Source organism: Pimephales promelas, chromosome 23 (assembly GCF_988280905.1).
Source record: "Pimephales promelas chromosome 23, fPimPro1.hap1.1, whole genome shotgun sequence".
Classification (NCBI taxonomy): domain Eukaryota; kingdom Metazoa; phylum Chordata; class Actinopteri; order Cypriniformes; family Leuciscidae; genus Pimephales; species Pimephales promelas.
In genome coordinates this window covers 2921476-2937631 of record NC_142791.1, presented here as the reverse complement: position 1 = coordinate 2937631, position 16156 = coordinate 2921476, and the positions used below count along the sequence as shown (strand labels likewise).

At 36.1% G+C, this 16156-nt stretch overlaps 1 protein-coding gene across 3 annotated transcripts in view; it reads left to right on the top strand.

The window, feature by feature from the left end:
- The window catches only part of rxfp2a (relaxin family peptide receptor 2a), a 66246-nt gene that overhangs the window by 18151 nt on the left and 31939 nt on the right, over positions 1-16156 (top strand). For 2 of the 3 annotated variants that reach the window (XM_089126259.1, XM_039678224.2), the window contains 4 exons: positions 7272-7415; positions 8048-8125; positions 10415-10520; positions 12081-12152. In XM_089126259.1, the coding sequence (XP_088982385.1) occupies positions 7277-7415; positions 8048-8125; positions 10415-10520; positions 12081-12152 (395 nt within the window). In that variant the 5' untranslated portion in view covers positions 7272-7276. Of the gene's footprint in view, positions 1-7268; positions 7416-8047; positions 8126-10414; positions 10521-12080; positions 12153-16156 lie in introns of all 3 variants that reach the window. The other variant, XM_039678222.2, reaches the window with a different exon arrangement.

Genomic DNA, 16156 nt, shown 5'->3' with positions numbered 1-16156 from the left:
GATGTATCAAACCCAAGGAAGCAGGGTAAGTCAAGCCCGAGGTAACTTATACTCAGAGTCAGTTACGATGGTAACTTTATATACGCACAACCGGCACATCCGGGAACTTAACTGTCAATTTTGTGGCGGGGACAAAACAAACTAGATAGACTTCAATACAAAATAACGACAAAAACCAACGTCCATACACAGCCGACAGGCGTAAATAACTTAAGAAATCACTTATATAAAACATGTCAAGGAATTATATGTCCACTCTGCCTGCCATAGAGCGTGAAAGATACATACACATACTTAATTTGGCCAATTTAAAAACAAATCCCTTTATTCTCCCAGTGTCAAATTGGTGTAACAATCCCACCCAGTGGCCAGAGGTGTCTTACCTGGACATTTACTTGTACCTCATCGAGTCACCAGGTAAGCCAGTGAATGATGCAGGGTTGACATATAATTAATTGACATGGTGTATATAAGTATTTTCGCCTGTCGGTTGTGTACGGACGTTGGTTTTTACCGTTATTTTGTATTGAAGTCTATGGGGAGTCTAGTTTGTTTCTCTCAAAAGGGGGCGGGGACAAAATTGACAGTTAAGTTCCCGGATGTGCCGGTTGTGCGTATTGACTGGAAACAACAAGACTAAAAGGCTAAGTAAGAAAAGCATTTTAGCACACATGGACACAGACACTGAAGAGACATCTAGCAAATGTTCACAAAATTGTTTATTTAGGTCAGGGGTGTCAAAGCTCTCGGTCCTGGAGGGCCACTGTCCAATAGAGAGCCTAAGTCCCGCCCCTCCGTTCCGGCTCATGGGACCTTATTTCGGAAAAATTACGAATGGTAGTCAATGGCGAGAGACAACTTATCTTTTTATTCCGTCTGAACTGTACCCTCAATTACACATATGATGTTTGTCAATTTAAAAGATAAATCTGAAAGTCGAAAACGTCGCAGTTTGTCATAAAACAGAAGAGTAACATTTAGTTTTATGTGAAAATCGCTCTGTGAACTACATCTCCCAGGAAGCGAAACAACGAATGAGATCCGCTGCTCGTGTGTGTGCAGTCTGGTACAAAACACTCAGGCATGACGGCGTAACGTTACGATTATGACGTAAGACTATAGAAACAATTACAGACATTAGCCTCAGTAAAGTTAGCTTCATTCATTGAGAGAAAATGTGCACCTTTGGGGTTTGTAGTCTTTGTAATTACGTATTTTCACAGTCTTATACTTCAACGGTTTTACCTCAAACTGCGACTTTCTTTACTTTAAAATGTATCTTTTAAATTGACAAACATCATATGTGTAATTCAAGGCATAATTCGAACGAGATCAAAATATTTGTTGTCTCTCGCCATTGACTACCATTCAATATTTTTCCGAAATAAGGTCCCATGGTGGTCGACCGGAAGGGGAGGGACTTAGGCTCTCTATAGAGTTTATATCCAACTTGTCTCAACACACCTGCCTGGAAGGTCATACCCTTTCCCCCCATGCACATTTCTGGTTGTTTTTTTCCCCTCCCTATAGGCTTTGAATTTGATTTGGATTTAAAGATGCAGTTATTGTAGCTATGGGCTAGTGAATAAAGTTGTAGAATTACTACTGGTTGGCAGTATCTTATTCCGTCGCCCAGTATGGTTGCCTGGCAACATAAAAATCCTTAATAATCCTTTTGCCACTGTGTTGGGAGGGAGCCTCGTTCCAGATGTTACACTTGGTGTGTCATCATGCTCTCTCATGTGTTCTTTTGAATTTGTTGCTAGCATTGTCTTTGTGCATATCCTTTATTAGCTAATGTGTTTTTCTAAGACTGTAAACCGAATTAAAAACATTGTCAAGCTACAGTACTTGAATGCTGATTCAAAAAGTGAGTTGCATACTGCATGTCAATATTTATAAAGTCACCAACAATAATTCCGTGACATTACATTAATGTGAGTCAGACAACTTGACAAGTTACTTGAGTTTATTAAACACACTTTATCTTCGGCAGTAATGGTTCCTTATGGGGGTTCTTGCTCCATGATGAATGGCATAGAGATTAAGCATTGACACCCCATAGAACCATCAGATTGAGTGATATATTGAGAGACACTTTACTAATGTCTTTAAAGCAAAACAGTATTAATGTGAAGACGTGGTAGTAAATCCCGGGACGTTTATACTGAGTGTCTCTCAGCAACGATGTCTTTGACAGCTTTAGGACTTGAAAGCCTTGATAATCAGAAACAGAAGAAGACCACAGCCAGAAGTTGCACAGTAGTATGCTTAATACTTGAGGCGAGCGTGAGGGTTAAGAGCATGCTTAACAAGCAGTAATGATGTGTGTGTGTGTCTAGTCTAATAGGAGAATGGAAGTGGTTAGAGTGCTTTGACCCCCTCACCTGATAGCAGCCTATATGCCTATGTAGTTTCCTGAGCTAACACCGCGCTCTATTAGATTTTCCAGTAAAAATATCCTTGATCAAAATCAATTTACATGAGACGTTTGTGTCCGTATTGGCATTTTTTTCTTAGTTTAATAAAACTGAATTGTTGTGTATATATACACATGCACTGTCTTATCAAGTAATGTAGATGAATAATACTGATTTAGAATTATTTTTTTTTGCAGTGTGAAGCCCTAATAGAAATGACTAAATCACTTAATTAGTTTATTTCCATTTGTTGAGACAAGTTGCATGAGGAAATGGTTTCATTATGTTTATTATTGGATGTTTATACACACAAATATAATGCTTCAAGTACACTTTTCAAATGAGAGTCTTTACAGATGGCAGAGATTGTCTGCGGTTTGTTTGTGTCCTGCATAAAGCAAGTTGTATGTCATATAGTTAAAACTTTTTTCATAGTAGATTCTTCTTTTACCTTGAACCAAGGAGGTCTATAAAGATTTGACCTTGCATTGATTTGACATTTGCATTGTTGGGTGGGCTTTGTGACATCATTTCCAGTTTCCTCAGTGGATGATTCACTGGTCTGAATACGTGAATTTGGAATAATGCAGTTAGAGCACTATTTTGTTAACTATTTTGATATATAAATTGGTGCTGATGTTCAGTATGTTTACAATCTCTTTGCGGCACTTTCTCGTTAAAATTGTGAACCATTTAGCTCCCTCTTATAACCAACAACATGTCTCAATCTCCAGGGAGACATAAAATGTTCATCTGTGTTTTACTGAACAAATAATTACATTTCCAGATGGGAAAATGTGTGTTTTTTCAAGTAGCATAAAGGAGGCTCCCGAAATAAAGATCCATGCCACGTCCAATCGATGAACTGTGTCAGAAACACGAGGTTGTGCCCTGTTGTTTCTTTCTCTATTCAATACACTTTTTAAAGGTTTATTTGTACCCCTGATTTGAAGGATCCGATTTTCTTTTGCTTGAATCCCAACTCCAAACATATCCAGCACTCAAAAAAATGATTTTAGCTCTTTGTTCAATTTCATTAATTAAAATGAGCTTAATTTCATTAAATGTAATCAATGTAATCTTTTAAAAATTTGGTTTACCAATTTTTTTTTTATTGAGTCAACATGAATATTTTTCGTTCGTCTTAAACGGATGTCACTCAAAAAATTAATTTTGGCCTCTTGTTAAAATAATTAATTAAAATAAGCAAAAGTAACATGATTGTCACAACTTAATTTATTTAATTTGTGTTCAATCAACCTAATTCATTTGTGTGAAATCTACATGAATCATTGTTGTTGACATCTAACTGGGCAGTGGATCTGTCGTTCCCAGCATGCTTTGCAAGGGACTGCATTAAGAGGGTCAATTTATGGAAAAGGTGTTATTTTATGTGTTTTTCAGTAAATGGAAAGATGTTGTTAGTTAATGTTAGTGTTTTATGTTCAGTTATGTTAGAAACTTCGAGTACTTTCTGTAATGTTTTTGAATTTTGAGGTTACCATTATGCAGAAGAGTGGTGACTGTTTTTAGCTCAGTATTGTATTTAGACTTAATATTACACTGTATGTGCTTTTAACCTCCTGTTCCGGCTGTGGGTACTCAGTGTGCACTACAGTATGTGTAAACCTCACTCGCAGTCCTGCACAAGTAAGATAATATTACTATGTAAAAAATAGTTTAAAAGTGTATATCATTAGATATGACCATAGAGTCAAAATAACTAAAATTATAATGATGGTAAATTAAGGCAGGACAAAACTAAATGAAGTTAACCTGACAGAACTTTATCTAGTAGGAATGACTAAATTGATTTAAATTCATACAACAAGATTACAACAAATTATTTCAAACTAATTTGAATTTGTTGGAAAAATGTAATTCAATTTCGTAAAAATAATCAACAGATTATTTTTTTGAGTGAGAGACGCCTCAAAAGATGACATTTCTTGACGGCTGCTCATGAGATCGTAAAAATCAGATTTGCTGGCTTTGTTGGGCTGTCTGGTGTGGTTACTAGGATTTCAGCTTTGATGTGTACTGGAGACAGAGATAAATGAGAAGGGGATATATTTGTGGCACGGCTCAATCCTTTGACTCTCATCAGGCAAATTAAATATTCCATCGCTATGTTATTCTTTTACTCACTAATCTATAATGTCAAAATTTACTCTTGTTGTTTAAAACCTTTATTTTTTGTTTGCTTTTTTACATTGAACACAAAATAAGGTTTTCCATATTTTTTTCACTCATGCTTCTGAAGGTAAAATGATATCTTTGTGTGAGAAACGGGCTGAAATTTTAAGTCTTTATTCACTGTTATCTTTACTCTTGCCGGAGCTCACAAATGAAAAAATGATTTGTGTTGGTTTGGAATCACACAGTTTCTGGTCTTTTCCTCACATAAAGCAATCATAGGGCTTTAGAAGGCTTATGGAGGAAAGAAAGTCATGTAAGCCCTGTTAACTATTCAAGTGTGCTATTAGTACTGCTTGTAAACTATGAGATTTATGCACTTCTCAGAAATATGCTTAAAAATTATGTTTTCACTGTTGTAAGTTTTCACTACCATTATTTAATTATCTACATGCCATGACTAACGTAAATGAGGATTTCACCTATTATTGCAAATTGTCTGATTAAAGAAAGTGTATGATTTGAAAATATATTTGTGGTGATGTTGTAAAAATCATTTTAAATTTACATTTACAAATATACATTTACAATTAGAATCATAAAATTCAAATGAAGTCTGAGAACTGGCCCAATCAGACGAACACAGTTGGACGGAAAGGTTTCTGAGCCCTGGCGGCTGGGGTTATTACTTTAAAACACCTCTATAAAAACATTGCTCCTCGAGGAGTTGTTTTTCATTACCAGCACTGGTACCTGTGGCATTCCTGATTTGAGGTTGCTTGATGGAGACTTTTTATTCACAAGTATGCTTGAAGGGTATTTCTTTTATTAATTTATTTGTGGAAGCCTGCAAGCATTTTTATACAGTTTTCTCAATGCCAAAATAAATGTAGGCAGACTGGAGCAGGAAGCTTGGTTCAAGAAAAACAAACAAAAAAAAAACAGTTATTTAGTTCACTTTTTTATTATCAAAGTGAATATCAATACACTCACTCAAAAACAAAACCTAATTTAATAAAATTATTCCACACAAGCAAATTATTTTGAATCTATGTAAGCTCCTTGTGTAAAGAAGAATGAAATAGTAATGTCCAAACAAATCAATGGAATTGCTTCCCTGTAACTTAAATCAGTTAAGTTTAGTGAACATGCTTTAGTTTATTTAAAACAGCACTGAAAAATGAAGGTCTGTTGGATTTACATGACATCTTGATTGAATTTCTAGACTAATTAGCTTGTAGCACTTATCAACATATTAAATGCTGAGATTTTATATGCTCTTTCAGCAAGAAGAGGTTTGCTTCTTTGAATCAGTCCACATCCTAACCAAATACTACAATGGTAACCCACTGTAATTTAAATGGTTCTAATAATTGCAATGTAATTGAATATTAACGTTTATTTTCTCTTAATTCAGCTATATGCTGGGAACTAACAAGCACCGCCTAATTTAAGTTAATGCAACAAACTTTAATTTTACATATATTTAAGCAGATTCAACTCAATCAAATCATAAAGTTTGGACAAAATGTATGTATTTGAGCAAGCAGCCAAAATGTTTTTGTTTTTTTCATTGCGATATATTTAAAGCGTTCCAGGAAAAAAAACTTTCCGAAATATAACAGAAATGAAAGACTTTGCCTTTAGATTAACTTTATATTTTCTCTGAGGCCATGCACCTTGCCACCTTCTTCACACGCCATCTTCATCCAATACATGGGAAATAGTCACATCCGTTTTTTTTTTTAGTTTTTTTTTTTTACAATTTACATTAGTTTAACGACTAATAATTAAGTATAATTAGTTTTTTTGAGGTGGCTGTGAAAATGGTATGATATGGAATACCACATGTTTCAGTAGTGGTCAGTTTTATGCAGAAGCTGTATATACCCATCACTGGTTGTTGTATAAACCAATAATATAAATATTTTTTTTTTCTAAGCTGCATATACCTATCAGTTGTCATTTCAGTGGCTAGTTAAATCATTTGATTCACTGATGCCCAATGTGACATACAGGCAAATGGTGACAAATAACCTCAAACAGATCAGCGTATTTCTCGTATACAAGGTTGTTAAAGACAAGGCCATGTTTTATGATAAAGCACTCTGATGGGAGAGCCTCTCCACAATTTATTACAAATCCACTTAGTGTTGGAGAGAGATGATAAAAAAAACACACAAACATAAATTTATTATGCAGAATGAAGCTGTCGGAGAGTTATTTTTTATTGCGCAAAAGCCTTCGTGCAGAGCTTTTTGTTTGTGTATTCTGGCCTGTCACCTCTCTTTGTCATGTCAGATGGAAAGAAGAATAACCGCGTGCCACAGGGAACCCTGTCTTCGTAAACGTCATATTTTCCGTTTAAAAAATACAGCATTGTCATCATGCGCCGTGTGCGAGTCCTTTTCACGTCATTGCATATATTTACTGCAGCCGTTATCGAGCATTTTTATGATGGTCAAATAAATATGCAAAAGATGCTCTCTTTATATCTTTTGTCAAACTCAATCGAACTCTGCTGTGTGTTTTGGTGCACGTTCATCCGCATTAGCTTGTGCTTTTCATGTCACCCTGCTGGAGGGCTTCCAGTCATTTACTTTGCCCTGATGGAAGCACAAAGTACTGCAGTGATTTAAAGGACTTTTCCTTTTTGTACTTTTCTAACTTTCCCTTCTCTCCCTCCTTCCGCCGTCTTCTCTTTGCCGCCAGCAGCACCGATGATGGCTAGCAGGGCGATGGCAGATGGTTGCCCTCTTGGCCAGTTCCCTTGTGGGAACATGAGTGTGTGTTTGCCGCAGGTCCTTCAGTGTAATGGCCACAGAGACTGCAAAAACGGAGCAGATGAGGAACACTGCGGTGAGGCATATATTTGTATTTTTCCATTTAATGCCGTTCTCAGTTCTAAAGCATTTCATCCATTTAAAATAGGCTGGAAATGTAAAGTTCAGACTTAGAAGTAAATTTTATGCTTTAGGAACTGATGTTTATTCAATTTTGATGTTATCAGTTTTTCTGCCGGGAGAAATCCTGACATCTTTCTTAGGTCATTAAATATCATGGTCCCACTTTATATTAAGTGGCTTTAACTACTATATACTTACATTGAAATTAATAATTTGATACAGTGGACTTATTGTGTACATACATGTTTTTACATTGTACTTATATTTGAAAAATACCAGCATGTAATTATAGCTATAATTACTTTATGTAATTACATTTGTAATTACACAGTTGACCCTTCCCTCACACCTTAACCTACCCTTAAACCAACCCATACCACCACACCTGTCCCTAACCTTACCCGTATCACACCTCAGTAGCAGCAAAAGTGTTTTACAATACAACAGGAACACAATAATACATTGTACTTATTGTTCAATGTACAAAGTAAGTACATAGTACGTAAAGCCACTTAATATAAAGTGGGACCAATATCATTTTTATATATCACTTTTTCACACAAAAACTTGTTTTACTTTTTGCAGGGGACAACAGCGGATGGGCGGATATTTTTTATCGCACCATAAAAAAGGCAGAGCCACAGGACCTTCCCAATGACTGCTGTATGTGTCCCGGAAGAGATATGAATACAAAGATTAGCATAAATGATCTTATCTTGAGGCGCATCCAAAAAATCTAGTCCAAAATCCCTCTGATGCAATTTTCATGCGAGGGCCAGACTCAGATTTTCCGATTCTTTTTTTTATTTTTTTTATTTGAAGTATTTACAACTTTCAGTGTCCTACTGGTTGCTTTTAAAGTCAGAAATGCTATAGACTACATCATAGCATTTTACTGTAATGCGTCATAAATCTGCATGAGTTTTACGATCTTGTAGAAGCATCTGGTTGGAAATATATTACCTTTCAAAGTCTTTTGGCCTTGAAATTAATGTAGCTGCCAGGAGCTTCGTAATGACCTGAACGGGGGGAACATTATGAACTTTTATGAATATGGATCATACGTATCAATTTGCCTCGTAATCGTCCCAAAACTGTTTTGTTGAAAGGCAGGTAAGTGGGCATGGACCATAGTAAAACTATTACTTACTGTTGCTATGCTTTTGAAAACACTTAAAATTAGCTATATTCACTAATTAGTTGCTTATCAACTAGCATATTATTGGCTGTTTATTCATACTTATAAAGCACTACATTCTACATGACTATTTTCTACATCCCTTAAATCCAACCCCATAAACATAACCACAGAAATTAGCAGTATTTTTTTTTCAAGACGGGTCATAATTTTTCGAAAGTCGGCCTTATTTGAATCTTAAGTAAACTGATTAACACTAACTAATTGCCTATCGGTCAGTCTATTCAACCCGAATTTTTTATCATTTTACGAGGTGGCTAATTCGTAACATTTTGTATGACCTCACTCGTACGACTTAGTACGATTTTTGCTAAATCGTACATATTTTACGTTTTGGCCAATTCGTATGAATTCGTACGAATGACCTACCCATCACGTGTGTTTAGACAAATCGAACAAATTCGTACGAGTGAGGTCGTACGAATTCTTACGAATCAGCCACCTTTTAATCACTCGTACAAATTTGTACGAATTGGTCGTGAGATAGCGTTGGACTTCATAAGTGGCTATGTTTATGCAACAGACACCAAGGCCACGTTTACACAAAGCCGGGTATTTTAAAGAGGTGATGAACTGAGAAATCAAATTTTCCTTGAGCTTTTGACATCTAAGAGGTCGTCATGTTATAAGTGTAATATCCTGTAAGTTTCAGAACTGAAAACGTCCTTGTTAGTCCAATAAAAGCTTTTATTGACACCAGGCTCAGCAAACGACTGGTTTTTCTAAGTGGAGAACTATGACAACTAAGAGGATAAAACACCACCCCCGCAGAAGAAGATCAACATGGCCGGTTTAGCCCCGCCCACTGATTCGCGCATTACACGCATTGCCAAATACGTGCACCGATGAGTGAGTTGAAACTCATTATAATATGCAAAACTGTTATCCACTCACAGCCATGGGCGTTTACTTCCGAGTCTTCAGCGCGAGACGCCCATGAAAACCGAGCGTTTTGGAGCTAGGCTCAAAACTAGGGTAGAAAATAGCCTATAACTTATTGATTTTGATGTTTTTGAATGCAAAAACCAAACGAACGTCATAAGTTGACTTCAGACAACAATATAATCAAATTTAAAAAGCTAGTTCATGACCCTTTTAGGAAACGAATATGATTCTCGCTGATTATGGTTAGGGACATTACATTTCCAGCAAACGCTCTAAGCGATAGACCATTCAAAACAGACTGGGGCCGGCTGACCAATCAGGGTAGATTGTGTTTTTCAGGGGGGCGGGCTTTAAAGAATCCAAAATTCTTGGTGAAAACAGGTGCTGCAACCATGTAGATTATTATAAAAGAATTATTTAAACATTAAATGATGTAAGTAGACCCCATTAACAAAATGATGAATGTGTAAATGAGCATAAATGAGCAATTGTGCCCCTTTAAATAACGTTATGGGTTGAAAAAATTGTAATATTTTAAAGAGGGTGAGGGGACAGACCAAGATAATCAATTACTAGAAATAGGAAAAAAAGGGATAAAATGTTATCCATTTGGTCCTATTTCTAGTCATTGATCTGCAATGGTAAATTTTTTATCATAAAATCTATTTTTCCTCAGTGTAGGCCTAATTTGAACAAAAAATGAATTAATGCAAATCATCAAATAATGTATGATTCATAGTTTATGTGTTTCTGATAGTAGAACACAGAACTGAACAAGTAGGCAAAGCTTTTATTTTTTTGCAGCTTTATGTACTAGATTTACTTTAATAACTGAGTTCATTATGTGTGTTTATGCTGATATTTTACAGTTCTGAAGGAGTACCCAGAGAGCTGTGATTGCATTAAGACAGAGGTGGAATGTGTGGACAAGAACCTTTATGTCGTGCCCGTCTTCCCCTCCAATGTGACTTGGTTGTAAGTACATCAAACTGGGAGCCAACTTGCTATTAATCTGTAGCTGGTGATGAGGACTACAGATTTCACATCAGTGAGGCAGAGCTTTAAAGCACTGAATTATTAAGCTTAACGAGAAAAAGAGCTCCTTTGTACTGAACAGTTCCCAAAAGAAAGAAGAATGATGTGCATTGCCTAAAGGTAGGGTTTTGTTTTGTTTGGTTGTTTCAGTTGTTTTCTCTACATGAGCTATAGTTGTGCTTTTGATACTTGTATTATGATCCTTTGAAGATATTGAGATATAGGGTGGAAGAGCGAGGTATTTAAAGATAATTGATAATTTATGATTTTTGGAAAAAGGATTCTGGAAATGATCTTTTGGATTCTGTGGATGTTTTGGGAAAATGAAGGAATGTTAGATAATGAATATCAGTGGTCACGAAAGTTGTATCCAATAATTTATCCACATTGTTTCGTCTTTGTGGAATAAAAGTACTCCTTAAAGGGATTCTGTTCATCATTTGCTTTCAAATTACCCTCATATCTTTCGAAGCCTGTGCTTTTTTTTTCTGTGCACACCAAAGTAGATACTTAAAATGTCCATGCCAGCAATCTGATGCTATCCCTATTTGTGTTACTATGAGTTGGTTTAGCTCTGTTTTCTGTTCCGCTCTTGATTCGTGTCATAGGTTTCTGATTGATTAGCGCCTGATGTTGATTTCCTTGAATAGTTTGGTCTATTTCAGCTCTGGGGTTTTTTTTTTTTCAGTTGTCTGTTCTAATCAGTGTATTGGTTTTTCAAGTGTGCTTAGTTTCTTTGTGTTTAAAAAACTGGACCATTGCACTTGAATCCAGCTTTTATTTAAATCTTGTTTCTGCACCCCAACTGTGACAGTCCAGGGTTTTTTTTTCTTTCTTTGCTAGACAAACAAAGTATTGTAGGTTCAAATACGCTCAAAATGAAAAGAATGAACCGGATGGGTTTTCAATAACTAATGATTTACAAATTGGTCTACACACAAAAATATCATGTTACTAGGAAATGACAGTTTTGAAAAACATTATTAGTCAAGTAAATGATGACATCATTTTATATTTTTTAGACCAACAATGCCTGTGATTGCCTACTATTTTCTGATAATAATATGTAGTTATTGTAGTAGGAGTAAAGGAAAAAATTAAGCCTATTTGGGTGTATTTTGGGCATATTCGATTAGTGTATAGCTCATTTGCATAATAAAATTCATTTTCAAAGAAACTTGTAATACAAAATTTGTTACTTTTCATGGATACTTTCATTGTATAAAGTTTTATTTTGATAGGAGTAAAGGAAAAAAATAGCCCCATTGGGGTGTATTGTTGTCTGGCCCTAGTGGCACACATCTCGGATTGATGCGAATTAAATATATTTCCTCAACTAGGATTTCTTAGGACTTTTATTATGTTGTTCTGGACACCTCATAGAAATGATCTATGCTGAAAAAAATGATTTTACAATTAGTTCTATTTTTGGCTCCAAAATGGGCTATTTTGCCTGGACAAATGGATTTGTTTGTAATTCAATGCTTTATAATTGTACAGGTCTCTGAAGAACAATAGGATTAGGATTTTGGATGATCACATCTTCTCCAAATATACACAACTGCAGAGACTGTGAGTATCATTTAATCAACTGTAAAAATGCACATTGGATTTGCTTAAAGTCTTCCGCCAATGTCTTCTGAGTCATTCTACAGTTTTACTTCTGCTGTGTATCGCCAGTTCCTGTTGACGCCTACATTTATGGATACTGTTAAATTTACAATATCCGATGAACCAAAATATCTCAGCCCTGAAAACTTTAGATCACTTTAGAAGGAGATGAGTGCAGTATCTCACAGATCTGCTGGCCATCGATAAAACACTTTAAAAGTACACCCACCTAAAGGATTATTAGGAACACCATACTAATACTGTGTTTGACCCCCTTTCGCCTTAATTCAACGTGGCATTGATTCAACAAGGTGCTGAAAGAATTCTTTAGAAATGTCGGCCCATATTGATAGGATAGCATCTTGCAGTTGATGGAGATTTGTGGGATGCACATCCAGGCTCCACCACATCCCAAAGATGCTCTATTGGGTTGAGATCTGGTGACTGTGGGGGCCATTTTAGTACAGTCAACTCATTGACATGTTCAAGAAACCAATTTGAAATGATTTGAGCTTTGTGACATGGTGAATTATCCTGCTGGAAGTAGCCATCAGAGGATGGGGACATGGTGGCCATAAAGGGATGGACATGGTCAGAAACAATGCTCAGGTAGGCCGTGGCATTCTTCATTCATAATTCAGATGGTTGTGAGCTGATGAGCAATACCATTATACTGGTGGAGTTTGTTTTCCGAATTTTTCTTGCAGTTTTGCTTTGGGAAATGTAAAAACAGTCAGACATGCAGTGAAAAAATTGCGACAGACAGTTACTTTTGTGGCGGCATATGAATTAGGAGTTTCCTTTAGATGCAAAATGTATGGGTTCAGAGATTTTAAATAAATGTTATAAAGGTTTGTGGTAGTAAGGTTACTGGTATTTTTGTGCCATTATTTAATGCCCCAAAATCATGTCTTAACCAATTTGGTGCTTGATATGGCAGTGATGGTTGCGCTGCTCTTCGTAGATTGCATTGGTTATACTGGAAATGAGCTACCTGGGTCTGTGTTCTTTAGTTTTGCCACTAGATCACCCACAGAACTTTTATGAGATTGTAGTATCATGCTAATTTGTCCTGTTTACTACATCTGGCCCTATAGATCTCTAAAAATCCCTTAAAGAGCCCCTATCATCGCATTTTAAATGTTTCTATTTTTGTTTTAGGAGTTCCCAAAAACAGTTTAACATGCATGCAAGGATAAAAAACACTTTATTTGTCTTATAATATGCATTTATTTTGAACTGATTTGCTCAGCGACTCCCAAATGATTCGTACAACGACTCATTTTTCCAAACCACTCCTTTGCGTGACGCTAATCGGCGGTGATTGGTCAGATGACCCAGTCAGTTATTGTTTGTTAGCCCAACGCATAAACATATTGATAAAGCACTGCAGTACTACAAGACGCTCTATTCTTTATGACAACTCCAGTAACAGCGACAAACATTTCACATATTTAAAAAAAAATTGACATTGGAGACCTAGAAGCTGCGCTGAGCGTAACTTACACACACACACACGCGCACACACATACTTATCGTGCCTTCCCTCCTCGCACCCGACACTACAAAACCGTTCAAAACCCATAAAAGCAACAATTATTAATAATACTTACAGGTTGTGATTCGAAGGAGGAAGCTGATCCATATACACTGGGTAAGTAAGTTACTGAGCCCTCCTTCAGGAACAACCGCTTGCGAATCCACATTTGAATTCATTGATGTTTTTGAACGTTATTCGTCAATAAAATGATGAGAACACAATCGGGCTATACTGTTGTGGTATCGTTGCAAATATGAACTCTAACCACCGATTCTTCACATGCTCGTCCCTGGTAATTGAAAACAAAGTGGCTGAACTATCTTTGCATTGTAGAACACAGCGTCCTCTCGACATGATGCTAGGATGAAGTATTTGAATATGTAGACTTCAAGTTTATACTTCCGTCTGCGCGCGCAGTAACTGTCCAGAATGTATCTACCTCACGACGAACCAGCTAATGACTCGTTTCAAAAACAATTCATTTCATAGACTCAGAGTCGACTCTCACTTACAATAACTTTATATACGGTGCACTTTCAGATATAAATCTTTGCAGGATGTTTTCATTCACTTAGAGCTATATTCAACACCATATGAACAGTCATTTTCAAAAATCCATGATAGGGGCTCTTTAAATTTGCACATGCATTATAATATTGATTGGATCACAAAACATATATAGCTATTATATAGATATGTGGCTAATATATCAAGATATTAAAAAAGATATTACGACCATTAGGCCAAAACTGCTATAAAATGCTAAACACAGAGGACTTCTGTCAAATAAAGTGTCCCTTTACGGCGCCATTTGTTTTATGGCCTTCTAAAAAATGCATTCTGGCATTAGGAGTATTTTATCCTCATGTGAATGCCAGTTTTTTCCATCATCATCACTCAAAAATATGACTTGCATGTTAAACGGTGCTTTATGACAGGGTTTCAAGTCAAATCAAGTCAAATCTATTTATATAGCGCTTTTTACAATACAGATTGTATCAAAGCTGCTTCACAGTATCAATCAAGACAACATAACAGTGTTTGTTTATTCATGAGAAAAGACAATCAAGATTGGTTGAGCTGATCAATGGTATGATGGGTCATTTCATTTGAATATCCCCAAAAATGCAAGTGTGAGTTAAACCTCTGCTAATTATTCATTAGTTTATAATTTTACGCATAGCTCTGTCCTCTTTCAGATGCTTATGAAACATACTTTTCCGATATCAAGTGAAAAAAACAGGATATTCCAAAGTTATGGAGTTCTGCTCACACATGTGTGTGTTTCAAGATGCCAAAACATTTCAACGACACGGTACTATCAAACAAAAGATTCTGAATTGATAGACTGTACCAAAAATGAACTGTGTTCTTCTGCCTGGCAGAGATTAAAATTATTTATTTATTTTACCAGTTATGACTGTCTGGCTGAGATAGTACATTCTCACTCAATTCATTTTTACTAGCTCGAACATCTGAGGTCTCACAACGGGACTTGCCTCTGCGGGGCACAAAATGAAGCTCTATATTCTGTAGATACCCTCTGCAGGCCCATTCCAACTGTTACAGAGTAGATATAAAGACTGTTTTCAGTTATTTGCATAGCCTAAATAAGCCAGTGGTGTCTTTTCTCTTTATTTCTGAGAGGGCACTATTAATCAGAACCCTAACTGCCCACAAAAATATCTTGTCATTGAATAATCATTCATTCCATATCAAGAAAAAAATGAAGTGAAAACAACCGCATTGATGGGTGCATGTTTTCTCAAAAAGAATCACAAATGCATAATTCTCATGTTTAAGTGAACTACAAGACAAGATAAATCATAAACATTGAAAAACAAGACTCAAAAAACAGTGCATGTTCACCACAGCCAATAAAAAGCAATAGGATCAGCTTAACACACCATTAAAGGGTTAGTTCACCCAAAAATGAAAATTAAGTCATTAATTACTCACCCCCATGCTGTACCAACCCCGTAAGACCTTCGTTCGTCTTCGGAGCACAAATGAAGATATTTTTGATTAAATTTGAGAGCTGTATAACTACCACATGGACCGCCTAAGGGACTGGCTCATGACGGCCCAGAAAGTCAATGAAGAAAATGTTTAAATATCCCAAGTGACTACACTGGCTCAACTATAAGTTTATCAAGCGTCGAGAATACTTTTTGCGCGAAAAAACAAACAAAAATAACGACTTTATTCGACTATTCCTTTTCTTCCTTGTTGGCCTGAAACGAGACTTCCATACAATTTCCACGACGCATGCTCTCAAATTTAATCAAAAATATCTTCATTTATGTTCCGAAGACGAACGAAGGTCTTACGGGGTTGGTACAGCATGGGGGTGAGTAATTAATGACTTAATTTTCATTTTTGGGTGAACTAACCCTTTAACATCAAGTTGAAAAGTAAGTAGCCT